Source organism: Macaca mulatta, chromosome 1 (genome assembly GCF_049350105.2).
Source record: "Macaca mulatta isolate MMU2019108-1 chromosome 1, T2T-MMU8v2.0, whole genome shotgun sequence".
In the NCBI taxonomy this organism is placed as follows: domain Eukaryota; kingdom Metazoa; phylum Chordata; class Mammalia; order Primates; family Cercopithecidae; genus Macaca; species Macaca mulatta.
This window is the reverse complement of record NC_133406.1, coordinates 219,354,683-219,382,554: the sequence shown is the minus strand read 5'-3', so window position 1 is coordinate 219,382,554 and position 27,872 is coordinate 219,354,683. Positions and strand designations below refer to the sequence as shown.

Sequence of the window (27,872 nt, the reverse complement as noted above, 5' to 3'; positions counted from 1 at the left end):
CCTTTGCCCAAAAGTCATTCGTGGGCCTTTCCCAGCCCTGGGCATGTGTCGGAGGTAGGGGGCAGACCAGGGGCCGTAGGTATGGAGGGGGACACTTACCTTAGGGTAGAGTGAAGGAGTATAGGAGGGAACTAAGTTCACTCGTGACAGGTCTAGTGCCTGAGGGAAGCGCTGGTTCTGCCCATCACTCCTCCTGGAAGAGAAAGAGTCTGAGGTCAGGGAGAGCCCCAAGCCAGGAAATTTGGGAACTCTGGGAGAGTCACTCTCAGAGCTGGGGGATGTGAGGGGGTTAGATTTCATGGAAGAGAGGGTCATGGGTTCCCCAAAAGGAGGGAGAGGAGGGGCTTCGTGAGCAGGGCTGCCACACAGGCTCTCCTTCCCTGGATATCAAGAGACGTGGACAGGGTCTCTCCCCAAGCTCTCCATTAGGCCTCCAGCCAAGCAGTGACCTACTCTGAAGATGAGTAGACTGAGGCAGGTGTACGGAGGGTTGCTGTGGAGGGTGAGCTTTCTGGACTAAGCAGGGTGCTCCCGCCTCTACAATGGACTCCTCCCTGAGCCTCTGGGAGTAGCCGCCTTGGCACTGAGAGGCTACCGGGGCTACCACTATTATGAATGACAGTGACCATAACTGACACTCATTGGGCCTACTATATGCCAGGCCCTGTGCCGAGCCCTCGTTCCAGGCCTGAGGGCATGGCCTCCTCATCACACTGGTATTCCCACTTTACGGACAGGACCCAGCTGTGCACAGAGGTCACATGGCTGGCCGGCAGCAAAGCTAGCATCTGCGTGAGACCTGCCTGACTCGAAGCCCGGACTCTCTGCCCACACCACACCCTTCCCTGAGGAAAGAAAGCAGGTCTGGTGAGGGTCAAGTCAGCTCCTGTCACCCTAAAAAGCCTGCTGAGGCCACCTCTGGGGCAGGGAGAGGATATGCCCAGTGGTTCCTGGGATCCAGGGGACCTGGGGCTGGGCAAGCAGGCCTGGCTTGTGCTGCTGCCTCGAGCCACCCTGACGTGGCTGCACCTCCGCTCAGGTCCCATCAAGAGAGGCTGGTCCCTCAAGGGTGACTCAGATGATCGCTGGTGGCCTACAGCAGGCTTGAGTCAGGCAGAGCCAGGCTGCCACACCCCAAGAGGGGAAGGACCCGAAAAAGTCTGGCCCAGGAAGAAGACCGAGAAAGCTCTGAGCCTCCCTTCTTCTTCTTTTTTTTGTGACGGAGTTTTGCTCTTATTCCCCAGGCTGGTGTGCAAATGGCTTGATCTCAGCTCACCACAACGTCCGCCTCCCAAGTTCGAGTGATTCTCCTGCCTCAGCCTCCTGAGTAGCTGGGATTACAGGCATGCACCACCAGGCCCGGCTAATTTTGTATTTTTAGTAGAGACGGGGTTTCTCCATGTTGGTCAGGCTGGTCTTGAACTCCCGACCTCAGGTGATCCGCTCGCCTCAGCCTCCCAAAGTGTTGAGATTACAGGCGTGAGCCACTGTGCCCGGTCTGAGCCTCCCTTCTAATTCCACGCAGCCCAGCTACTCCAGCAGGAGAAATGGTCCAGAGGAACCATCCACAGCCCCACTTATGCACTAGAGGCCTCTCCACCTCCCAGGAGTGATGGCATCTTACAAGAGGGGTCTGCACTGGCCAGTGCTTGACCCAAAAGGAAAGATATGGTGGCAGTGGCATTTCAAGCCTGTGGCATCAGTGTAGGGGAGAAAGTCTCAGGCACTGACTGGCTAGGTGAGCTTGAGTTAGTGACACAGCCTCTCTCAGCCTCAGTTTCCAAAAACATTCATTGCAGAGCCTGGGCAGCTCATGGGAATTCACTCAATAATACTTTCACATCATTTGTTCATGGTAAACTCTGCCCAAGTTTCACTGTTTGTTGAATGACTGGAATGAACGAATGAAGGTTGGGGGGTCACTGAAGGATTGTGAGCAAAGGAATGTCCCTATGCGCAGGTTCCTGCATATTGCAGGGTACATGACATAGGGAGAGTCTGGAGTGGGAGGGTAGGGACTAAAGAGAGGTCCATAGAAATGGTTATAGGCGGGCCAGGTGTGATGGCTCACGCCTGTAATCCCAAAACTTTGGGAGGCCAAGGCAGGCGGATCACCTGAGGTCAGGAGTTCGAGACCAGCCTGGCCAACCATGGCCAGTATGGTGAAACCCCATCTCTACTGAAAAAAAAAAAAAAAAAAATACAGGCCGGGTGTGGTGGCTCACGCCTGTAATCCCAGCACTTTGGGAGGCCGATATGGGCAGATCATGAGGTCGAGAGATCGAGACCATCCTGGCCAACATGGTGAAACCCCGTCTCTACTAAAAATACAAAAATTAGCTGGGTGTGATGGCGTGCACCTGTAGTCCCAGCTACATGGGAGGCTGAGGCAGGAGAATCTCTTGAACCCGGGAGGTGGAGGTTGCAGTGAGCCAAGATTGCGCCATTGCACTCCAGCCTGGCGACAGAGCGAGACTCCATCTCAAAAACAAACAAACAAAAAACACAAAAATTAGCTGGGTGCAGTGGTGGGCACCTATAACCCTAGCTACTTGGGAGGCTAAAGCAGAATTGCTTGAACCCAGGAGGCAGAGGTTGCAGTGAGCTGAGATCACACCACTGCACTCCAGCCTGGGCTCCAGAGGGAGACTCCACCTCAGAAAAAAAAAAAAAAAAAAAAGGAAGAAAGGAAGGGAGGGAGGGTGGGTTCTAGGCAATTCCACTAAGGCTCCCATGGGGTCTCTTTGGTGAAACCTACTATGTGACTGGGACTGGGTCAAGCATCCTCTCCCCCAACTACTGTGCTAGAAGGTGGGTATTATTTCTCTCCATTTTCACAGATAGAGAAGCTGAAGCTCAGAGAGGCGAAGCCACTTCCTCTAGCGAATGGGGGATGCAGCTGGAATTGAAAGTACATGCCCTTGAGGAACTAGGGATCCTGCAGTGGGGTGGAGGGCAGAGGCTGCCTGGGGGTCAGGAAGTCCTGGGGTAGAAGCAGGTAAAGCTGGCCGCCCCTGCTAGTGCTGGAGTGCTGGGTGTGGCTGTGGCTGCCCAGTGGTGGCTGTTGCTTGTGATCAGGCTAGTCCCGGTGCCCTTCTGTCTTCCCCTAGGCTCATATGATAGCCATGCAGTAGTCCCTGAAAAACCCCCTTCCAGAACCCTCTCTGCCTCAGTCTCCCCATGTGGAGGTGTCCATTTCACTCAGGATTGCTCATGTGGGTGCGGAACCAGAGTGGCCTCTGAGGCCAGGGTGCTCTGGCTTCCACCTGGGACCCCATCCCAGGGCCCTTGGCTCTCCAGTTCCTGGTTGGCCAGAGTCCTGCTCCCCGAAGGCAACTCCACCTAAAAAGCCACTGCTGAGGTCGTAAGGGGCAGGGGAAGGGAGGGGCTCCAGGATGGGGACATCGAAGGAAACTGGAGGCTCTAGGCACCGCCTATCCATCCATCCCCAGACCTGAAGGGGTAGAAGAGGGACAGGAATGACAAAGCCACAACCTGCCGGGCATCTTGCATAATCTAATTTAATCCTCATAGCTCCCCAATGAGGCAGATGTTCAGAAACTGCCTGCTCTCCACACGAGGCTCAGAAAGGTGCGTTAACTTGCCCAAGGTCACACAGGCAATGAGGCAGGGCAGGCATTTGGACACAGGTTTGTTGACTTCAGAGCCCAAGATCTGAACTTTATAACATGTATGGCCGATCCTGTGGACCTCCCCACAGAGCCTTACAACTTCCAGCTCAGGAACTCGACCCAGCACCTCAAGTCAAGTTGGAAAGGTAATAGTAACAACAGCAATGGCAGACACAGCTGATACAGAGCTTACTATGTGCGGGCTCTGCTCTACTTTATTGTATTAACTCATTTAATTTGCATTTTTCAAAGGAGGGAACTAAGACACAGAGAGGTTAAGTAACTTGTCCAAGGTCACACACAGTAAATGAAGGTCTGAAGATTTGACCTCCCCCAACATCTGGTTGTGGTACCCTTAACACTACACTATACTGACACTTAGTAAATAGCAGTTGCTCAATAAATACTTTTTTCTTTTTCTTTTTTTTTCTTTTTTTTTTTTTTTTTTTTTGAGACGGAGTCTCGCTCTGCCGCCCAGGCTGGAGTGCAGTGGCTGGATCTCAGCTCACTGCAAGCTCCGCCTCCCGGGTTCACGCCATTCTCCTGCCTCAGCCTCCCGAGTAGCTGGGACTACAGGCGCCCGCCACCTTGCCCGGCTAGTTTTTTGTATTTTTTAGTAGAGACGGGGTTTCACCGGGTTAGCCAGGATGGTCTCGATCTCCTGACCTCGTGATCCGCCCGTCTCGGCCTCCCAAAGTGCTGGGATTACAGGCGTGAGCCACCGCACCCGGCCTCTTTTTTTTTCTGAGACAGGGTCTTCCTGTTGCTGCCCAGGCTGGTGTGCAGTGGCATGATCAAAGCTCACTGCAGCCTTAAATTCCTAGGCTCAAGCCATCCTCCTTCCTCAGCCTCCCAAGTTGCGGGGACTACAGGTACCACCATGCCCAGCTAATTTTAGTAGAGATGAGGTCTCCCTGTGTTACCCAGGCTGGTCTGGAACTCCTGGGCTCAAGTGATCCTCCCACCTTGGCCTCCCAAAACACTAGGATTACAGGAGTAAGCCACTGTACCTGGCCCCAGTAAATACTTTTGAAGCAATGAATGAAAGCCTCTCCTCTCCTCACCAGCCCTCTGCCCTTCTCTGCTTCACATCCTTTCCCGCTCAGCCTTCCTCACCAGCTTGCCCGTCTCTGCCCCACCTTTCCCAGCACCCCTCCAATCCCCTTCTTCCTCTGGCCTCGGCAGACCACCCACAATGTGGTCATTTCCTCCCACTTCATGAATCCGAACCTCTCTGTCCCTCCCCTTCTCTCTCCTATCCCACCCTGGTCTCTTCCTAGTCTTCTCCATTCAGTTCACATCATGGAGGTCCCCCTGGTCTCTATCCCTTCCCTATGTCTCCAAAAACCTCCCTGGCCTGGCTCAGCTTAAAATGCTTTGCATTCCTCCTGGGCAGCGGCAGCTGGGAGGAGCCCAGAGCATGCTGGGACATGGGGAGCTCTCCCCTCTCCTCCTTCCCCCTGCCATGACTGTGGTCACATCTGCGCAGCACCCTGGAGCTTACACTGGCATTGTTTCATTCGAGCGCCACAGCAACTTATTAAAAATCCAGATGAGGCCGTGCACAGTGGCTCACACCTGTAATCCCAGCATTTCGGGGGGATGAGGCGGGTGGATCACCTGAGGTCAGGAGGTCGAGACCAGCCTGGCCTACATGGTGAAACCCCATCTCTACTGAAAATACATAAATTAGCTCAGAATAGTGCCACATGCCTGTAATCCTAGCTACTTGGGAGGCTGAGGCAGGAGAATCGCTTGAACCCAGGAGGCGGAAGTTGCAGTGAGCCGAGATCGCACCACTGCACTCCAGCCTGGGCAACAAGAGCAAAACTCTGTCTCAAAAAAAAAAAAAAAAAAATCCAGATGAGATATAAACCTTTTTTCCAGATGAGAAAACTGAGGCTCAGAGAGGTTCAGTGACAAGCCCCAGGTCGCATACCAGGAAAGGGCAGGGCTGAGGTGTGACTCCAGTCCAGTGTCCCTTCCACAGCGTGCATCCCACTGCCCTCAGCCCAGGCCCTCAGTCCCGTCACCTGGCCTCCTGCCCCAGTGACCTCCCATCACGGCCCTGGCTCCTGCAGCCACTGCCAAGCGCCTTCCCTAGGCCCAGCTCCAGCTCTGCCCTCTCTGGCCTGGACACCTGCCCACTGCTTCCTCTGACACATGAAATGGGAGCAGCCAGAGAGCAGGTGACTCGCCCAAGGTCACATGGAAAGCTGGAGCCAACCTGGAGTCTGGGCCAGGCACATTCCGGGGTCACCTTCAGCCCCTGTGTCTGTGTGGTGGCTATCTCTCCCTCTCGGGGAGAACACGCACCTTTTCCAGGGAAAGGGTGAGGCAGGGGTGTGGGGGAAGGGCCCAGCTCCTGAGTGGGATGGGCCGGGCCGGAAGCCTGCTGCTGACAGCTCCCGGGTTTCTTGGCAACTGTCACTGCACCTCCTCCCCCTCCCTTATCTCTGTATCGAGGTAACAATAATAATCGCACCATCGTGAGTGCAGCTCTTTGTACTTTTCAAAAGCCTTCTTTATCTGCTCACTCCTGGGACTCTCACCGGAACTGGAGTGGAGATAAGGCAGTCACTAGGATCCCCAATTCCCAGAAGGGCAAACTGAGGCTTAGAGAGGTGAAAACATGACCTTAAAGTCAGCCAGTAAGGCCTTGGGCAGCAGATCAGGGATAAGATCACAGGCCTTCCACCAGTCCAGGGCGGGCAGATCTCAAGGGAGTTCCACACTGCAAAACAGCAGGGTCAGCCCAGGCTCCATGGTTCATGCCTGCAATCCCAGCACTTTGGTAGGCTGAGGTAGGCCATCTTTACAAACAAATTAAAAAACCAGCCCCCTGCAGTGGCTCACACCTGTAGTCCCAGGCACTCAGGTGGCTGAGGTGGGAGGATCACTTGAGCCAGAAGTTCCAGGCTACAGTGAGCCATGATGGTGCCACTGCATTCCAGCCCAGGTGACAGAGCAAGACCCTGTCTCTACAATGGAAACAAACCAACAAAACATCACGGTCAGACCCAGAAATGGTGGGGAAGAGGGGAATACCAAGCACGGGTGGCCAGACGCCTCTCTGGGGTGCTTCTCACATGTTAACCAGCTGGAGGGGTGGTGACAGCCTCCTTTTTCTCTCATCTGCAAAATGAGAGATAATGTACCCCCTTCATAGAGCTGCTGTAAAGTGCTTGTAACTATTATTATTGGCCACTCTTCTGGAGAGCCCAACCCTTTCAGGGCACCAGAAGTGTGGTGGGGCTGTCCTGGGTGGTGGGCTTGGCCCTTTGGCCCTTTGACCCCCCAGAGATAGCTGCCCTGGATGGTGGTCTCCCAGTGGGTCCAGGCCCTGCTGACTCCCTCCAGCCTCAACCTCATACCTCCCCTTTCCTGTCCTGCCCCAGCCGCCTGTCCTGGCTCTGTCCTAACCTCCCCAGGCTGCAGGCAGCTCTCCTAACCAGCCACACTGTTCACAGGCACTCCCCTCTGCTGGTGGTACCTTCTCCTGCTTTTCTGCCTAGTGAACCATTGATGCTTTGAAATTCAACTTAACCAGGTGAAACTCTGGTGGCCGGGGCAGGTGGAACAGGACGATCAAGGCAAGAAGGCTAGGACCGGGAGCAGGGGAATGGGGATCTGGACAGGCGACAGTGCCTGGAGCAAGAGCAGGAGGAGCCCACCCTGAGGACAGCCACCCACTGCACGAAGGCTGGGAAACCGGACATGGAAAGAGGGGATGGTCTGGGAGGGCAGGGGAGGGGTTCAGGGAGCCAATGAACACAGGGCAGAGAAGAATTCGGTGGGGGGCAGCAGCCTGGAACAGGGGCCTGAGGGGTTCCGGCCAGTCCAGCACTGGTCATCAGAAGTCAGGAGGGGGAGGCCTGGGTCCAGTTCCCTAGGGTCTTCCTGGTTTCCAGATCAACCTGGTTCTACCAAGTTCTACCACCCAGGTAGGGTGGAGGATGAGGACAAAGGCACAGACCTCCCAATGAGAAGGGGGCTGTGGAGGGCAACCCTGAGAGAGGCTCCTCTGGATGGGGGTTGGGGGACTGCCAGAGCCGCGTCTCCTAGCCATGGGCATCAGGTCTGAGGGGACTCGAATCTCCTGAAACCAGAACCAAGTGGCTGCCCCAGAACTGCCCCCTCCCAGGGGGGCACAGAGGCCCATTGTTTTCTGAGCTCAACCAGCCGGCACTGCCCTCCCCTTGGCTTGCCCCTGTCCCTGCCAAGGTGCCAGGGAAGGTGGCGGGGCAGCCAGTTGAGCAGGTTTCCAAAGCTAGGTCCAGGGAACCTGGCCCCCTCCTCCCCAGCCCACCAGGAGCCTAAGCAGCCAGGCATAGACACGGGAGGCTCCTGTGTCGCCTTTCCCTGGGCACCTTCGACCTCTCCCAGGACTCCAGAGGGAGTGTGGGGATGGAGTAGGGCAGGGGCGGGGACTGTTTGCCATGTGGGCACTGTGATGTCATTTAAGCCTTATGACAACAACCCTGACCTCAGGCTGCCATCTTCACCCATTTCAGAGATATGGAGGCAGAGGCTTAGTGAGGTTTCATGATGGGCCAAGGGCCTCAACAGCTACCAAGTGACACAGCTGGCAGGGTCCCCCTGGGGGTGTGGGTGGGGGACTCAGGCTCCAATCTGGGCAGAGGGGTGGGCAGGAAGGTGGCACATGGGGCCTCCACCCTCGCCCCATGCTGGCTGTGTGCCGAGACACCCGGATCCCGGAGCTGGGCCAGGCAGAGGCCTCCTGAACAAATAACAGGTTGGCAGCCTAGAGAGGCGGTCACGGGACCGGTCCCTGCCCAGAGCACAGCACCTGGGAACCGGGCCACCCATTTACCTGCTGTCTGTCCAGCGTCTGTCTCCCTTGCCCAGGTGGCCCGAGCCCCACTGTGGCCAAAACCCGACCCTTCCCACCTCCCTGTGGACTTCAGTGAGGACTGACTCCTCCCCTGCACTGGGGTAAGGAGGAGGAGTGACTCTGAGATGACCTGGCCACAGGGCCTCTTCCTGCTGGACAACAACATCTGCTTCCCCAGCCTGGCAAACTGCCTTCGCCATCAACCCTCTCAACAGCCTCCTGAGGAACACACAGCAGTAACGCTATCTCCATTCTGCCCGGAAGAAAACCGGAGCCTGGACGGAGATCGTGACTTCCAAGCTTCCAGCCCGAAGCTCAGCCCCAGCTGCTCTGCCCCTTGCCCACGTCCACGCAGGACAGAGCTCCCAGTGATGGGCAAGGCTGGGCCAGGGCGACCTTCTTAGCACCCGTCAGCCCATACGCGGTATTACAGCCGCCTGCGCTTTCTGTCTCTCCTCACTCCCTACATTGTCCCCTCCAGCCTCCGCAGCCCGGGGGGTCTCCCTTCTCTGAGCTCCAGGCATTCCTTCGCTCACTCACCCACTCGGTCATCCACCCACTCCCCATCTGCCCTTCATTCCTCTGCTCAGTCATTCATTCAGAACACATGTCCTGAGGTCTGCTCTGGACCGAACAGTGGTGCCGGGTGTTGGGATCAGAGATGGGGTGAACCAGGCCTCCCCCATCTCAAAGCAGAACCTCAGAGATACCTGCCTGGACTGTTCCTGAGGCACCTCTGGTTTCACTGCCTAGACAGTGAGTCCCGCATTGCTGAGGCCTTGCTTAATCCTTCCCTCCCGCTCTGCACCAGCCCTAGCTGGCGTTGGGGCTGCTGCCTCATAGGCTCCAGGCCAGGCTGGTGAGCAGAAGTCCCTGCCTCTCACAACTTCCCAGGCGGGGTGACCGCCCAGGCCAAGGCGAAACCCCCACGGGGATAGACAAGGTCACCATCTCCTAACCAAAGGTGACATGGAGAAGCCCTCCCTCTGCCCCTAGATCACAGTGTGTGCAAGATTAAGTCACCATAACCTCTCCAAGCTTCAGTTTCTCTACTGAAAATTGGGTCTCAGGCCGGCTCTCCCATCCTACAGAGGGCAAATGGGAGGAAGAGAAACTGGAAACTGAGTCCACCAAGGACTGGTTGGAAGCAGAGCCCTGGAGGAGGGCTTTCCCAGTGGAGAGGACCTTTGACTCTTCTAAGTCACTTCTCTTCTCTGAGCCTCAGTTTCCTCAGCTACAAAATGGGAGAGTAACACCAACTTTGCAGGATTGTTGTGTGGAATAAATTAGGTATTATATGGACAACCTGACTAGCCTAGAGCTGAGGACACAGTAGGTGCTCAATAAATTGCAGGCTCCTGCCTGGAGAGGCAGTGTAGCGTCAGTGTGGGCTCTGGAGCCAGATCCTTCAGTGCGAATCCTAACTCTGCCACATAACAGCTGTGTGACCTTGGACAAGTCACTTAACCACTATGAACCTCAGTTTCCTCATCTATAAAATGGGGACAGCAGTGTTGACCTCTGAGGGTTAATGTAAAGTGCTTAACATTCACCATGAGCATTTCCTGGCCTTCCCTTCTCTTCCTCCCTTTCTTCCTCTGTAGGTGCCTGAGGACTGAGACAAGACTCTGAGGTGGAAGTTGTGAGAAGGTAGAAAAGACGGGACAAACACAGCTGCCCAAGCGTAAAGCAACCTAGACTGGGCCTGGTGGCTCACGCCTGTAATCCCAGCACTCTGGGAGGTCAAGGCAGGCGGATCACCTGAGGTCGGGAGTTTGAGACTAGCCTGACCAACATGGAGAAACCCCATCTCTACTAAAAATACAAAAATTAGCCAGGTGTGGTGGCGCATGCCTGTAATCCCAGTTACTTGGGAGGCTGAGGCAGGAGAATGGCTTGAACCCAGGAGGCGGAAGTTGCAGTGAGCCGAGATCGCGCCATTGCACTCCAGCCTGGGCAACAAGAGCAAAATTCCATCAGAAAGAAGAAAGAAAAGAAAGGGAAATAAAGGGGAAGGGAAGGGAAGGGAAGGGAAAGGGAAGGGAAAGGGAAGGGAAAGGAAAGGGAAGGGAGGAAGAAGGGAGGGAGGGGAGGAAGGAAGCAGAAAGGAAGAGAGGAAGAAAGGAAGAAAAGGGAAGAAAGGAAGAAGGAAAGAAGGAAAGAGAGAAAGAAAGAGAGAGAGAGGGAGGGAGGGAGGGAGGAAGGAAGGGAAAGCAACCAGAGCAACCTGCCGTGTACGGTGCTGAGCTCCCCATCAAGCAAAGGCAGAGTGAGCTTCTCAGAGGTGCAGCCAGGGATATCTCGAGGTGTGGGAATGGGAGGAGTGGTGGGGGGTTTGACTAGAGGACCTCAAGTGCCTTCCACATTTGAAATTATTATTATTCTTATTTGGTGGTGGGGGGACAGGGTCTCACTTTATCACCGAGGGTGGAGTGCAGTGGTGAGATCTCAGCTCATTCCAACTTCTGCCTCCTAGGCTCCAGCGATCCTCCCACCTCAGCCTCCCAAGTAGCTGAGACCACAGATGCATGCCACCACATCCGGCTAATTTTTTATTTTATTTTATTTTTTGTAGAGACAGGGTTTCATCATGTTGCCCAGGCTGGTCTGAACTCCTGGACCCAAGTGATCCACCCGCTTCAGCCTTCCAAAGTGCTGGAATTACAGGAGTGAGCCACTGCACCCAGCCCCACATCTGGAATTCTATGCCTCTTGCTGACTCTAGGATCCCTGTGCTGAGGGCAGAAGCAATGGATGAATTCCCAAAAGGGAACAGACTTTCCCAGATCTGCTGGGGGCACACAGATTGCCACTACTTCTTAGAAGGCCTGTTTCGCCTCCTATTAAAGATTAAAATGTGCATACTCTTTGGTCCAGCAACCCCATTTCTAGGCATTTATTCTCCAGAAATAGTACACAAATGCATAAAGATATATGAACAAAAAACAGTCATGAAGCAGGGTTTGCAACCGCAAACATCTGGACGCCACTTCAATGTCCATTACAAGGAGATTAGTTAAATATATCAAACCATGAAATACTATACAGCAATGACAAAGAAGGTCTTTAGTCTTGATGGAAAAGGGTGTTTGAGGCTTATTGTTAAGTGAATAAAGCGGGTTGCACACAACAGAAATCTCATTTGTAAACATTTAAAATTACATGTCAAAGTTTACATGGTTAGCTGGTAGTGGTGGTTCATGCCTGTAATCCTAGCACTTTGGGAGGCCAAGGCAGGCGGATCTCTTGAAGCCAGGAGTTCAAGATTCAAGACCATCCTGGGCAACTAGCAAAACCCCACCTCTACAAAAAAAAAACAAAAAACAAAAAACACAAAAATTAGCCAGGCATGGTGATACATGCCTGTAGTCCCAGCTACTCAGGAGGCTGAGGTGGAAAGACCGATTGAGCCTGAGAGGTTGAGGCTGCAGTGAGCCAAGATCACACCACTGTACTTCAGCCTAAGTAACAGAGCAAGATCCTGTTAAAAAAAAAAAAAAAAAAAAAAAAAAAAAAAGGCCAGGCGCGGTGGCTCACACCTATAATCCCAGCACTTTAGCACTTTTGCCAAGGTGGGTGGATCACCTGAGGTGGGGAGTTTGAGACCAGCCTGACCAACATGGTGAAACCCCATCTCTATTAAAAATACAAAATTAGCTGGACATGGTAGTGCATGCCTGTAATCCCAGCTACTCAAGAGGCTGAGGCAGGAGAATCGCTTGTACCCAGGAGGCAGAGGTTGCAGTAAACCAAGATTGCACCACTGCACTCCAGCCTGGGCGACAGAGCAAGACTCTGTCTCAAAAAAAAAGAGAGAAAAGGGGTTTACTGCGTATGGGATCCTAAGGCCCAACAGCGCTCAGAATTTTGAGTGGGATGAAGCCCAGTTGGGCTATGTCTGTCTGTCCATCCTCTCTCTCTTTAAACAAAAACAAAAACAAAAAACAAGTTTACATGGCTTATCTCTGAGGAGCAGGACCACTAGGAACTTCTGCCTTCTGTGGCAAATACTTTTGTGCACAGTTTGGATGTTTATCATGAACACTCAGTATTTGTGTAATCAGAAAAAAAATTAAAGATTTTAGAGAGCTGAGCACTCACTCTGACTCAGCTCTCTGAGCACCTGACTGCTTTACCCTTTTCCATCACCTTGAGAGGGAGGTATGACTCACCCCTTATTCCAAGGGGGAGAAGCTGACACGAAAAGAGACTAAACACCATGACCAATGTCCCTGAGCCAGGCATGACAGAGCTGGGTCCACTCTGGCTGGCTCCCAAGCCCACACTCTTTCCACTACGTTAGGCATTAGGCAACCTGCTCCAAGGGTCAGGGAAGAACAGAGGCAGCACAGAAGCGGCCCAGGCAGCTGGACCCAGGGATGTGCCCTGAGACTTCAGCTGGCACGTCCTGCAAGCCAGGCCAGCCAGGTTAGCATGTGTGGGCACAGAGCTGTCTACCTCATTTGTAAATGTAAATGTAGGCTCTGCTCCTAGCACAGGCTCCACGCCCTGAGCTGCCCCAGGCTGGCAGGTGCCCAGCCCCACCCCTGGCACTACCCCCAGAAGCCTCAGGGTCACCAGGCAGGTGGGCACGTGCTGGCCCAGGCCCTTCCCTGGAGCTCTAAATAACTTTCTGTGTTGATCAACCTGTTTGTGGATGGATTTGCCATTGAAGGTCACTTGTCACCTTCTCACTGAGAGCCTGGGAAGGTGACAAGCACACCTGAGTGTGCCTGAGTCTGGATGGGCCACAGAACAAGACCTGGAAGTCAGATGGACCTGAGTTCAAATCCTGCCTGTGCCAAGCTCTAGCTGTGTGGCCTAGGGAGAGTCCCTTCACCTCTCTGAGCCTCTGTTTCCTCGGCTATAAAACGGTGTTGAGAGAATTTCTCCCTGCAGGGCTGCTGAGAGCATTCAATGAGAGAACAAGTGAGAAAGTGCCCCCTAAGCTAGAAGCCACCTTGCACGTGTAGAAGAGTTATGACCTCACCCGTGTGGGGACAGGCAGGGGTCAAGTGCACATCTGCGCCGATGTGGAGTGAGCAAGGATCCACCCTGGCTGGACCAGAGGGCCCTGCCACACAGACTCAGCCGGTGGGCGGGGCGGCGTCTGACACTTTTCCTGGGAGTCGGCACCGGGTGTTCTGAAGTTCTGCCTGGTGGTGCGAGAGGGTGTGTGTGACTCTGTGGGTGAGAATGGAGATGGGAGGCCCCGGCAGGAGCGTGAATGGGTGTGGGAGGGAAAGCGCTTGTGTCGCATGTTTTGGATCTGATCACGCCACCCACCTGCCTAGAAGGCCCCAATGGCTTCCCGCTGTGAGCAGGATCCAGACGCAACTGCCTCACGTGGCCCACGAGGCCCTGCGTGTCTGCTCCCCATCCCCGGCCCCCCTCCCGCCCGCTCACTGTCTCTGGCTTCATCCAGGGCCTCTTTCCTCCTTCCCCAGACTCCTTTCCGCTCCTCAAACCTGAGGTGCTCCTTCCCACTGCAGGCCTCTGCACACGCTGTGCCCCCTGCCTGTTACCCGCTTCCCGTCCGCCTGGATCACATTTCAGGTGCTATGTCTGTATTCAGTCTTCCAGAGCTCCCTCCCCAGACCAGGAGAAGCTGCTCCCAACCTGACCAGCTTTCCCAGAAGCCCATCCTGGGCCTTCACGGATTTACCTGTTGCGTTTGCACATTTCGTGGTGTGACCATTAGGCTACTGTCCGTCTCTCCCACTAGAAATGGGGTTTCCTCAGGTCATGCCTGGGTCTGTTTGGGTCTGATGTGCTGCATGAATGAATGTGTATGTCTGTGCCTCTATGTTCATGACGAAGCTGTCTCTACGAGGGTCAAGTCTATGGCTGTGAGTAGGGAAATATGTGTGTGTGTACATGTAACGGGCCATCTCAAAGAACCTCTCCTCGGCCTGCAGGCAGGTGGGCTGGGAAAGGCCAAGGCAACCTGCGGCCAGTGCCCAGGCTGGCGGGGGAGAGGGAGAACAAGCACCAGTTCCCTTGCCCCCCGCTATGCCCCTCCTAAAATAGGTCCAGGGTCTTTGTGCAGGTAGGTCCAGTCAGGTGGGCTCCAGGTTGGCAGCCTGGCTCTGCCCTGCAGCAAGCTCTACCCCTGCCTGCTCCTCCAGGTTGGAGCCCAGCCTCCTGCCTGCACAGCCCAGCTCACTTGAGGCTTGAGCCACACCTGGTCTTCCATGGCTGCCCACGCTCCCCACCACCCCACAGGGCCTGCCTAGTGGGCAGCAGCTCTGGGTTTTTTTTTTTTTTTTTTTTGAGACGGAATTTTGCTCTGTCGGCCAGGCTGGAGTGCAGTGGCATGATCTCGGCTCATGACAATCTCCACCTCCTGGGTTCAAGTGATTCTCCTGCCTCAGTCTCCCGAGTAGCTGGGATCACAAGCGTGCACCACCATGCCCAGCTAATTTTTTTTTTTTTTTTTTTGTATTTTTAGTAGAGATAGGGTTTCACCATGTTGGCCAGGCTGGTCTCGAACTCCTGACCTCAGGTGATCTACCCGCCTCGGCCTCCCCAGAGTGCTAGGATTACAGGTATGAATGAGCCACCACACCTGACTGGGCAGCAGTTCCTGATCTGAAAGAAGTGGGCTTCCAGCCTCTCTGCTTCCTCAGCCACCTCCACCTGCTGCCAGGAGATGATCTGGAATGTTCCAGCTTTAGGGCAGAGGAAGGAGTCCTATTCCTGCCCCCAATCCTTTATACTTTCTCTGCCCTCTCCCTGGACTACCTTTTCACAGCCAGCTCCTTCCCATTCAGGCCTCAGAGAGGCCCCTCCCTGATACCCTTGGCAAAACCAGCTCTTACACCCACCCCATCCGTACTACACATTGCCCATCTGAAACTTCCTTTAGCTCTCTGTCTCCTGCACTGGAGGATAATGGGCGTGAAGCAGGGACCGTGTCTGTCAGGTTCACTGCTGCATCCTCAATTCTTTAGACTAGTACCTGGCATGTGGTAGGAACTCCGTAAGTATTTGTTGAATTAACAAATGGCTAATGGAAGCCTTGAAAGACCCCATGAGGTGAACATTGCCCATTTGCAGGCATGGAAACTGAGGTTCCAAGAGGTTAAGTCTCTAGCCCAATGTCACAAAGCAAAGAGCTGGACCAGGTCAAACTTAGTGACAAGCTAACTCCACTAGAACCCCAGCACATCAGAGTGCATCACAGCTGATCTTCCCATTTCATAGGTATGAAAATGAGCCTCCGAGAGGGAGGGTGATGTTTCTCTAGGTCACGTGGGTCCGAGGCACGTGTTTCTTCCCTCCTGCAGCATGGGGTCAGAAACAGCTGCATTGTTACACCGGCCGGCCGTTTAAAAGCACCTCCTCACTGCCTCTCACTCACCGTGAGGTCGGGGCCATGAACACCCCCAATGCACAAAGGGACGAGCCAAGGCTCAGCAAGGTGAGAGACTCCTCAAGGTCACTGGCCAGGACCTGGCACCAGGCCTGTCAGACTCCAAAGCCAGTGTTCTCAGGGTCAGTGCCTAGGGCCAGTGCGGAAGGCCAGTGCCCACGGCTGGGGCGTACGGTCACGTGTAGGCAGGCAGGTCACCCCCTGGCAGGCAGCAAGTTTCCAGAGGACAGAGTCTACACACCGAGTGAGATTCCGCACCCACTGCAGGCACAGCAGGTAACCATGACCACGATGATGGCAGTAACCGCAATAGCTGGCATCGATGGAGGACGTGCTGTGTGCCAGGCCCTGGTTTCAGGCCTTGGCACCCATTATCTCATTTAATCCCCACACCAGTCTTCCAGGTAGTACTTTCATTGCCCTCATTTTATAGGTGAGGAAACTGAGATCCAGAGAAATCACCCAGCCAGCTGGTGGCTGAGACAGCATCTGCAGTCCCAGCCCACACTGGCTCCAGGGCTTCCACAGCTCTGCACTAAGGGCGCAGCCAGGGCCTCCCTGAGCTGGGGACTGACTCAGTATCACACAGCAGCTCCTTGGAGCAGGGAGGAGGGTGGGCAACTGGCACCCTAGCAGGCCTCTTCCCATGGTGGCTTAGGGGTTCAGAGCTTTCCAGTGTAGCCCACAGAAGTCCCAGCAGGGCCTGCAGGGACATGACCTGGTAACTATCTCTCTTCTCTTCACCTGTCAGGCCCAACTCAGTCCAGCATGTGCCACCACACGCTTTTCTCCTCCACATTGCTGACCTGCCACCTCCTGTCCCTGGAACATTCTCCTACAGTGTACCTCTCTTCCCCACTACACACACACATACACACACACACACACACACACACACACACACACGCTGCCACTTGGCCCACTTCAACTTTTGAGTCACCACCTCCAGGAAGCCTTCCTTGATTCCCAGATGTGGGCAGGAGTCCCTTCTCTGAGCTCTCAGCAACACTCACATCTCCCTAGTCAGCACATGTCATTCCCATCAAACCACCTCTTTCCTTATGACCCTCTCTAGACTCTGAACCCCAGAAGAAGTGGCCTCATCTACTATCTCCACCATCATGTCACCAGCACCCAGCACAGGATTTGGCCCTAGGAGGGTGTCCCCACACTAAATGTTGAATTAGTTGGCTGAATGAATGAATGTTGGGGAAGAACCTGAACTCAGAAGGCCTTTCCAGAATCTGGGCTATTAGAAAATCCCCTCCTTAATCATCTACTCCGCCTGTGGCCACCACAGTGCCTCAAATTCTATCATTAGAGAACCCCTCTTTGGGTGAATGAGTCTTTCCTCTCAAAATGCAAATGCTTAGTTAGAAGGGAGAACATCCCCCTGAGCATACACTCTGCACTCATTTCATTCGAAGCAATACTGTTTCCATTGTTATGGACAATCTGAGGTTCAGAGAGGCAGAGTAGATGGGGTAAGGCCACGCAGCAAGTAAGTGGAAGTTGAGCTGGGTATTTGAACTCAGGTCTACCTAACAGAACTAAAATATTCCCATGCATCCCAGACAAATAGACCAGAGTTTGAGCACCACCAGGAGGTAGGGGCACACAGGGCCAACCAGACCAGGGACCTCAGGGCTGCAAGAGCCCCCTCTTCATAATGCTGAGGATAGACGTGGGATAGCAGGGTTGTATACAAGTGAGATGGGGACCCACTTCTCAAGATCACACAGCCAAACAGTGGCAGTCCCAGAGCCACAACACATGTGGGGGGGATTTTCTCTTGTCTCCTGAAGCTATAGGGGATCCTTCCTGGAAGAGCTGGGGGGGAGGGTCTCTCTGTCACTAGGTTCATCCCTGCCTCAGAGTCTTTGCACCTGCTGCTCCCTCTGTCTGGGCACTCTGCCAGCTCCCCCATGGCCAGCTCCTCTCATCCTTCAGATTTTGGTTCAAACATCCCCTCTTCAGAAAGGCTTTTCAGGACTCCTTCATTTTCCAGCCATACAGCACGGGATGACAGGCAAACTGGAGCCTGGCTACTTCGGCTCTAATCTCGGCTTTACCAAGGGTTCTTGAACAGGTTACTTAACCTCTCTTTGCCTCAGTTTCCCCAGCCCTAAACCAGGGTTCCTAACAGTCTTGCCTCGCAGTGTTGTTGTGAGGATCAAACCCATGAACGTGTGCAAAGTGCTCTGAAACACAGCCCGGTGCACGCTCAGCTCTTGGCAAGGACCAGCTCTTTTTAGCATGTAGCCTTGCTTTGAAATTCAGTGGACCCAGCCAGGCGCGGTGGCTCACGCCTGTAATCCCAGCACTTTGGGAGGCCAAGGCAGGCGAATGACAAGGTCAGGAGCTCAAGACCAGCCTGGCTAAGATGGTGAAACTCCACCTGTACTAAAAATACAAGAAAAAAAATTTAGCTGGGCGTGGTGGTGGGCACCTGTAATCCCAGCTACTTAGGAGGCTGAGGCAGAAAATTGCTTGAACCCGGGAGGTGGAGGTTGCAGTGAGCCAAAATGGCACCACTGCACCCCAGCCTGGGCGACAGAGCGAGACTCTGTCTCAAAAAAAAAAAGAAAAAGAAATTCAGCGTACCCATCAGAGGTTATTTCCTTGTCTATTTACTTATAGTCTGCCTCCCCCATTCCCGATTTTACAGATGAGGAAATCCAGGTTCAGAGAGGTGAAGTACTGCCCAAACCAAGCTCTCTGAGGATAGGGGCTAGGCCTGTCTCATTTTCTGCTGAATCTGCAGTAACTAAAACCATGCCTGGCCTATAGTAGGTGTTCAGTGGTTACTGTGGCTGGATGAATAAATGATGAACAAATGACCACAGCTCTATTGCTCTGATGCTCTGTGCAGCCAGGAGCTTGGGCATTGAAGATTCTATTTCAGCCCACCTCTGCCCACTCTGGTCCCAAATGACCCCCAGCTCAATTGAAGTCTCAGCCTCTCTTACAAGTGGCTGTTAGTGGCTGGGCACAGTGGCTCATGCCTGTAATCCTAGCACTTTGGGAGGCTGAGGGAGGAGGATCGCTTGAGCCCAGGAGGTCGAGGCTGCAGTGAGCTGAGATTGCCCCACTGCACTCCAGACTGGGTGACAGTGTGAGACCCTGTCTCAAAAAATAAAAATAAAAATAAAATAAAGAGAAGTGGCTGCTAGGATAGCCAGGCTTATGAGCTGGGGACCAGCATCCATGTCCCTGACCCCAGTAGAACCCCCTTACCCTGGCTGGGCCAAGGGGATGAGGCAGGAGGCCTTGGCATTTGCCTTGGGAGATCCCTGCCCAGAGGTACAGTGGCGGCCATGGGCTCAGGAAGCAGCTGCTAGCTCCGCCATCCCATGCACTGCCAGCTGCCCGCCGGGGGCCTGCCCACCAGATGCATAATAGATGAGGAGGCCCAGCGGGACGTGCCTGCTTGCCATTTCAGAGCCACTAATGAGGCCAGCCTCGTGCTTCCTGCAACAGCACACAGGCCCCAGGGCCTCTGGCTCAGTAATCGCCACAAGGAGCCACCTGAGGACAGGGCCACCCACCCCAGCCTACCACTTAGCACAAGCAGCATCCAGGAGATCAAGGGCTAAAGGCATGGCCTCAGAGTGGCACCACTGTCAGTCTTGGTTTGCCCCTCACTGACTGCATGTCCCTGGGCCACCACTTCCTCTCTCTGAGCCTCAGTTTCCTCATCTGTAAAATGGGGACGGACAGTAGTAAGAGACGGATAGTATTCTGTAAGGCTGGTGTCAGGATGGAATGAAATGATTCAGGGAAGTGCTGGGCCCAGGGCCTGGGATACAGGAAGTGCTCCATATATGGGAGCAACTGGTACCAATTCTGTTAAGAGGAAACATCTCACCAACCAGAAGGGCCTTCCCAGTAGGACACATGGACTGAGCAGTGACTCCTGTTTGGGTAGCACTCAGGGCTACGTCACTCCCCGCTCTTCCCTTGCCTCATATCCAAGACCTTCCCCATTTCTGCAGCTTCACTGTCTCTGACCAACGTCCCTTCCTCAGCAGAAGAAAGAGCTGGATTCAAATCCAGCCCTCACCAGCTGTGACTTTGAGCCAAAGCCTCCACCACTCTCAGCCCTGGTTTGGCCTCTAAACTGGGAACAACAGGCCAAACTGCAGGAGCGATGCCATGATTTTTTTTTTTTTTTTTTTTTGAGACGGAGTCTCGCTCTGTCGCCCAGGCTGGAGTGCAGTGGCCGGATCTCGGCTCACTGCAAGCTCCGCCTCCCAGGTTTACGCCATTCTCCTGCCTCAGCCTCCCGAGTAGCTGGGACTACAGGCGCCCGCCACCTCGCCCGGCTAGTTTTTTGTATTTTTTAGTAGAGATGGGGTTTCACCATGTTAGCCAGGATGGTCTCGATCTCCTGACCTCGTGATCCACCCGTCTCGGCCTCCCAAAGTGCTGGGATTACAGGCTTGAGCCACCACGCCCGGCCGCGATGCCATGATTTAATGAGACCTCCAGAGTAAAATGCCTGGCACACTGTCAGCTCTTAATCCTTGCTGGGTTCTGCCTCCACCTCCCAGGCTCCTAGTTTTAAGGCCAAAGTTGACTCTTCCCTTCCCAGAGGTGTTTTTAGAACCCTCCTGCCTTGCGCTAGTTCACTTGGCCATTCCTCTACCTTGACACCGCTCCACCTCCCACCATCCATTTGAATACACTTTAAATGTCCAGCCCCCATTCTAGGACATCTGGGTCCCTTAGGGCTGCAGAATCAGAGTCACCCACTGTTCCACTGGCTCCCAACCCTCACACTGGGCCTCCTTCCTCTTGCATCTGCACACCTACTCTGAGGTCCCCCACTGCAGACAACCTGCTGAGAGGGGTTGGGGGTCCGTAGGGGAACTTAGCCATGATCACATCTGGCCTCTACCAGGACTCACTGCTCCCTTAATCCAAGCTCTAACCTCTTAATCCTGTTTTGTAAAGGGGTGGGGGGAAATCACCTCCTCCAGGAAGCCTTCCCAGACTACTGACAAGGTTTTACTCATTCCCCTCCCTGAACACATTCAATTCAATTCCACAAGCATTAAGCATTTATGGGCATGGTAGTTGTACAAGACCATGTGGAGGACAGAGACATGAGAAAAGTACAGCCTGGCCTTTATGGGAGAAAGTGGGGCTAAGTTGAGCTCAAATGTAACACAGTGGGATGCCGAGGTGGGAGGATCACTTGAGCTCAGGAGTTCAAGACCAGACTGGCCAACATGGTGAGACCTTGTCTAAAAATACAAAAATAATTACCCAGGAGTGATGGCACACACCTGTGGTCCCAGCTACTCAGGAGGCTGAAGCAAGAGATTCACCTGAACCCAGGAGGTGGAGGTTGCAGTGAGCAGAGATTGCACCACTACACTCCAGCCTGGATGACAGAATGAGACCCTGTCTCCAAAAAAACAAAAAGTGACTGAAGCACCTCTGCTTTCAAGGAGTTCAGAGCCTGCCCTGCACTGCCGGGTTATATGAACACATGCAGCTCACCTGAAGTCAACTTCCGGAAATGCCCTATTCAACGAGCACATGTTGAGGAGCAAGTGCGGCCCAGAGAGGGAAAATGACTTGCCAAAGTCACACAACTAGAATGTGGCAGAGGCAGATTCCAGCCCACACCTGTCAGACTCTGAAGTCCATGCTCTTCCCCCTACCCCAGGAAGATTCACGAATGCGTGCTCTATAGCAGCAGAGGAGGCATTCTAAAGAGGGAATAGGGGTGTGGGGATCAAGAAAGAAAACACTCAACAAATGGTGACAAAGGTGGGCTGGAGGTGTGGCGAAGGCCTGTGGAAATGGAAGTGGAGGGACATCAAGGGGAGGTGACGCTGACTGGGCCCATGTTCCCGTTGATCAGAAATACAGGGCACGGGAGAAGCAAGCCCCAAACTAGAAAAGGAGGTGGAGACAGGCCTTGAGTGCCGGAAGATCATGATTAATGGTCAAAATGGCCACCACTGACTGAGCACTAACCATATGCCAAGCATGGACTGGAGGTAAGCGATGGCCTTTGGCAGCTGGGAAGGGAGGGCCTACGGTTAGCACCTTGGACGGCGGCTCCAGCTAGGAGGGCACAGGCAAGGCATTTTGGGTAATGGGGCGTGTCCTGGGGGAATGGCCAATCTTTACTTGATAAATGGGTCAACTGAAGCCCAGAGAGGGGATGGGGCTCGCCCAAAGTCACACAGCTGGCCAGTTACAATCAGTCCTGGGCTGTCAACTCTAACTCTTGGCTTAGGGCTCCCTAGAGTGGGCCTTCTGGGTGGCCCCTGTCTTTGAGTCTTCCCTCAAGCGCATCCTTTGTTCAGACCGTCCCAGTGGCCTGGTGGCCCTGGGACAGAGTAGGTGAGGCTCTGGGCTCTGCACAGGGTCTGGAAGATCAAGGTTCAAATCCCAACTGCTTGTGTGACCTTGGGCAACTCATTTCCCCACTCTGGGCTTCATTGTTCTTACCTGTAATTAGAGATAATAGTCCCTAACTCTGAGGTATGGTCAAAGTTACATGAGATAACACATGTCGGGCACCTAGTGCAGTACCCAGTAGATAGCATGTGCCCAACAAGTAGCAGTTGTCAGTGGTGTTATTACTGAACTCCCTGAAGGAAAGGATGGCACCTTCCTCACCTCTGCCTGTATCCCCCACTCAGTCTGCCCCTGCTCTGAGCATAGGACACCATCTTGCAGAAGGAGGGGTACAGATGGACTAGGCACAGCAGCAGGAGACGATGCCCAGAAAGGGAGAGGAAGCGGCCTGAGGTTGCATGGAGAGCATCAAAGGGAAATAGAAAGGCAGGCTGGGAGCTTAGCCGAGGCACCCTGTGTGCCTCCTACCCCAGGCCTGGCTTCCCAGGAGGGCTCTGTGGGGACAATGGTGCCAGATGGGAGTCGCCCAGCAGCTGGGGGGTTCTGCAGGACCCACGGACCCCAGGAAGCCCTGAGCAGGGGCAGGAAGCAGGAGCCAGAGCAGTTGGGGGGCTCTCCTGCTGGAGGTGAAGCAGCAGGAGGAGCAGCCAGCCAGGCCCACATGATGCTGATGCCAGGGAAGCCAGATGCACCCACCTGCTGGGGCATCAGGGTGCTACAGTGTATCCCGAGGTGAGGCTGCACCTCCACCCATTGCCTCTTGGTGTTGGGAAGCTCCAGACAAGGTTGCCTCATTCCCTCCTCCTCCAAAGAGAGGGCAGCCCCAGACACAGGAAATATGGGGGGCGGGGGGCAGTTCTGAGGGCTGTCACGGGAAGTAACTAGAGGATTCAGGGTCAGTAAAGGCTAAGGGAACCCTGGCCCAGCAAGGAGCCACCTGAGGTGGGAAGAAATAGAGAAGAAAAAAAGGAAGGAAGCATTTAAGCAAAAGGGCCTACAATATGTCAGGTCTAGTTTTTGTTTTTGTTCTTTTTACTTTACACCCTATTAACGGGTATTTTAATCCCCATTTCACAGATGAGAAAACTGAGGTTCAGAGAGGTTAAGGAATTGCTGAAGGTCACACACGCAGTGGCAGAGTGAAGATGTGAACCTGCTTTGCCTGCCTCCAAGGCTCTCTAAAACAGTACTCTGGGGACAGACCTGGTAAGATGGTCTGCCCACCCCCTTGCCCTGAGAGGATGCTTGGAGGCTTGGTGAGGTCTGGCCATCATCGCAGGGGTAGGAAGGGATTGGGGGTACCTGCAGGGACCAGTCAAGGCAACCCAGGCCCTCCTGAGAGTCCCCAGTACTCACCATACACTCCGGCGAGGGGTGAAGGACTTGTCCACCCTGAAACACAATAAGAGGGGCCACAGGTGAGGGGACATCCCTTCTCACCAGCTTGGCCCAGCAAATCAGATCCACCTGCACTGCGCCACCCTCCCAGCGAGGCTGGGGAAGGTCCTGTTTCTAAGGATACCTGATGCAGTCACTATCACCCTTAGGCTTGCAGAGGTTTAACTGTCAGATTAGGGACATGGGAAGGCAGGGGAGTTAAAGAGCCAGGAAAGGAGGCAAGACTAGGGGCAGTGGGGCAGGGGGCAGGGCTGTGGGGTGTTAGCAGGGGTAGGGGGACAGGTGGAGTAGGACAGTGACTACAGCAGTTTGGATCATGGCAAGGATGTAGGTGTGCAGCTGGGGCTGGCTTAGAGCCTTTCCAGGCAGGATGGAGCAGTTTGCTGGATGTCTATGGTTTATGGTGGGCAGAAAGAACATCAGCCTCAAGGCCCGCAGCCTGCCTCAATCCTGAAGCTGCTCACTCGTATCTACCCAGGAAGCAAATGTCTGCGAATCTGGGAGGAGATCTAGGAAGAGCTTCCCCCCACCCTCATCCCAACACACATACCCTGCTCCCCAAGACTTCAGGGGCACCCCAGACTTTGTCTCCCCCAAATCCTCCCAGATCCAGCCCCAAAGCACATGTTTGGGTAGCACTCCCGCCCTGCCCTGATTCTCCTACTGCACTCTGAGGGCACCTCGGTGCCGCTGGGGGCAGGGGCTGAGCAGCTGTTGGGACAACAAACAACTCGCCTCCTGCCCAGAGCTAAGAAGGGGACGAGGAGGGAGCCCAGCCCAACTCTGCCAGTGAAGGGGCGTCCTCCGAAGGGCAGGGCTGGGGGCTCCCAGGGACAGCTGATGGGGAAGGCCAACTCTGCAGACAGGGAGGTCGGAGAAGCCAGGACTTGCCCAAGGTCATAGAACAGGACCCAGCCTGTGAGCTGCCCCTCGGTGTCGGCTGGCTAGGAAACTCAGGGCGTAGCCCAGCTGTCACCTGACAGCAAGCAAGACCCCAGATGGAGGGGAAGCCTCTGGCCTCCCACCCCACCCCGCCCCTCTGCTGGGGTCACCTCAGAAGTTGAGCGTCCACAAGGGGAAGGCAGTTTGGACACAATCCCCATAGCTCAGAGAGCACTGACCATGCCCACACACAAAGCCCCAGCGCTCCACACCCCAAGGTAAGTCCCAGGGTCCCTCTGACCACTGGGAGGCAGGGCCTGGTGAAAGTCATGGAGCCGCTTGTCTGGCTGAGCAGGGGCTCTGAGCCCACTCTGTCTAATCCATCTTCCCTCCAATTTGCCAAATCTCTGCAACAGGCATAAATCCCCATCCCACCTCTGCACCCCTTGACCCCAAGATGAACCTGCTGCCACTCTGATCTCCTCCAGGCCTCCAAGCCCAGGCAGCCAGTGGCACAGGGAGGAGGTGGTTCCCGAGAGCCAGGATGCAAGGAGGGCAGCCTGGTGCCCAGGGTGGGCAGGGCCTGCTAAGGGCTTCTAGAGTCCCTTTATCCAGAGCCTCAGTGAGGCGCCCAGCAGCTGCAGAGGCAAAGTGGGAGGTCCAGCAGAGCCTCCCCCTGACCTGCCTGCCCCTACTCCCACATACCTATACACGTGAGCAGGCACGCACACATGCATGCACACACACATGCACACACACAGGCCCAGAAGCCCCGCAGCCCCAGTCACATACATAAGCGCCACTGTCATGTGCTTAGACACAAACACGGCAATGTCCACCCTGCACTCACCTCCCCCCCAGGCACATGCACACGCAATGGGAACACACAGACACAGAAACACACACACACACACATACACACACACAGGCGCCGCAACATGACAGCTATGCGCGCACTGAGGTCTAACGCTCAGCCCCCATAGCAGTCACAGCTCAGGCCCATCCGCCCGAGCGCGCGCACACCCCGCACGGGCTCCCCCCACGGGCGCACACGCGCGTACGCGCCCCGCCCCGCCCCGCGCCCTACCCGCCGTAGGCCCCGAAGGTGAAGCTGCGCTTCCGGCCGCTCATGGTGCCGCAGCCGCCGCCCGGCCCGGCCCGCGCAAGCTGGAGCCGCCTTCCCGCGCCCAGGTCACCTTGGCAACGCGGCCGCCCCGCCCCCGCCCCCGCCCCAGCTGGGGTCTGTCAGCGCCGGAGCGGGCCGCGGTCCAGCTGCCGGGGGCCGCCGGCGCAGAAAGGGCCGCTTGTTCGCGCCGCCCTGGGCCGGCCGGGCGGGGGCTGCGCGGGACTTTCCGAGCCGGGCCCGGCCGGGTGGGGATTGCGGGGCCCGGGGCAGCCCCTCCCCAACCTCCTTCCCCGCCACCGCCCCCCGCCGTCCAGGCCGCAGACCCTCTGCTAGGGGGACGCCCTCCTCCCGCCCTCTCGAGCCGCCGGGCTCCTCGGCGGATCCGTCCCCATCATCACGAGCTGGGAGCTCCCTCCCAGATGCCTGGGTCTGCACGGCAGGCATGTCCCGCTCCTCCCTGTCCCTCGAATTTCTCATCTCTAAAGTGGGATTCCTGCCGCCGGCCTCCTAGGACCTGGGGATGACGAAATGAGTTCACGCACGTAAAGTGCTGGGCCCAGGTCCTGGCGTACAGTAGATGCTTAATAAATGCCGGGTACAAGAGTTCCGCAGCGAGGTCAGGCGTTCTGCCCTTCCCGCGAACGAATGAGTGAATGAAGAACAGACTCTCCAATAACCCCTCCTTGCCCACCTGTCTCCCCTTCCCCCAGGAGCCCCCTTCCCCTTTGCCCTAGTCAGGAGGAGGAGCAAAGGGGAGGAGTGGAGACGCCGCCTCCTCTCCCCTCTTGAAAAGTCATGCAGCCCAGGTCCCAACCTTGAGAGGACACTGGGCTCTGAGTTCTGCAGCAGGTACTCATTCACTCAACAAACACTCCAAGTCCCTCTTCTGCACCCAGCTCGCCCAGAACGCAGTCCAGTGCTCTTCCTCAGAGTAAGCCGTTTCCCCCACCCAACTGGAGCTGTGTCAGCAGACACCGGGCCACTAGCCCCGACCCCTGAGCACACTGCCCTCCACCCCAACACCCACTCTTCCCCCCATAGAGGGAGAGATCCTTCCCCCAGGCTCTGCACCCAAGGAGGCAGGCTCCCACAGTCTCGAGGTTTTCTACGGGATTTTCTGTTTAAACAAACTGCAGGGCACAGATGCAGCCGGGGATAAGGGAGGAAGGATGGCCAAGGGCACAAGGACAGTGCAGCAGGGATTCTGCAGAAGCCTTTCAGGAGCTGTTCCACCTGGGACCGGGCCTGGACTTGGTGAGCTGCAGCTCCCCTAGGAAATGACGTCTCCACAGTTTGTCTCACCTAGGCAGGGTAGGTGGCGCTGCGGTTTCCCCATTTTAGACACAAAGAAATTGAGATCCTCGCTCACACCAATTACTTCTCTCTTGGGGATCTGCCCTCAGACCCCTCTCAGCTCCCACCTGGGACCTCTTCTCTGCACATTCTGGTGGGTGCAGGGGCCCTCAAGAGCCACTTGCAGGGTTCAGAGCCTGGGCAGAGCAAACATTATTTCCTCATTCCTAGAACTATATCCCTTGGTTTTCAGTCCTCAGAGAAGGGTCTGGCTCCCCCTTGCAAGGTGCTCTGGAGCCTGGACTGGGCCCCTTCTGCTCTGGGCAGCGCTGCAGATTCCTGGGGGGAGGAAGCACTCCAGGGCAGGCTCCTGAGGAGTGGGTCCTGGGAGCACTGAGGTCTGCCTGAACAGGGAGGAACTTCCTTCCTTCCCTCCCTCCCTCCCTCCCTCCCTCCCTCCCTCCCTCCCTCCCTCCCTCCCTTCCTCCCTCCCTCCCTCCCTCCCTCCCTCCCTCCCTTCCTTCCTCCCTCCCTCCCTCCCTCCCTCCCTTCCTCCCTTCCTCCCTCCCTTCCTTCCTCCCTCCCTCCCTCCCTCCCTCCCTTCCTTCCTTCCTTCCTTCCTTCCTTCCTTCCTTCCTTCCTTCCTTCCTCCCTGCCTCCCTCCCTCCTTCCTTCCCTCCTTTCTAAGTAGTAGCAGCAACAGCCTCCCTCCTTCCTAAGTAGTAGCAGCAGCAGCAGGGGCTCTCAGAGAGGTGGGAGGCGGTTGGGGTAGAGGACTGAAAAGCTAGGCCTGGGCTATGGGGATGTGCACAGTGCTTGGGCTGGGGCCTGGACTCCAGCCACATCTGGGCTGCTGCATCCCTTTAGACATGGACCTATACCTCACCAGTCTTTTCAGTGGGAATGATCCCTGAGTGGGTTCTGCATGCC

At 55.3% G+C, this 27,872-nt stretch overlaps 1 protein-coding gene across 50 annotated transcripts in view; it reads right to left on the bottom strand.

Annotated features, from left to right (window-relative positions):
• RAP1GAP (RAP1 GTPase activating protein) overlaps window positions 1-27,872 on the bottom strand; it is a 74,164-nt gene that overhangs the window by 30,573 nt on the left and 15,719 nt on the right. For 34 of the 50 annotated variants that reach the window (XM_077970973.1, XM_077970989.1, XM_077970814.1 and 31 more), the window contains 2 exons: window positions 23,600-23,635; window positions 100-193 (listed from right to left, as the gene is read on the bottom strand). Coding sequence is in view for 10 of the 50 variants with exons in the window: in XM_077970891.1 (XP_077827017.1) it covers window positions 100-193; window positions 23,600-23,635; window positions 25,611-25,654 (174 nt within the window). In the remaining 40 variants the exon portion in view is untranslated. Of the gene's footprint in view, window positions 1-99; window positions 194-23,599; window positions 23,636-24,958; window positions 25,693-27,872 lie in introns of those variants that run through there. The other 16 variants (XM_077971017.1, XM_077970891.1, XM_077970911.1 and 13 more) reach the window with 5 other exon arrangements.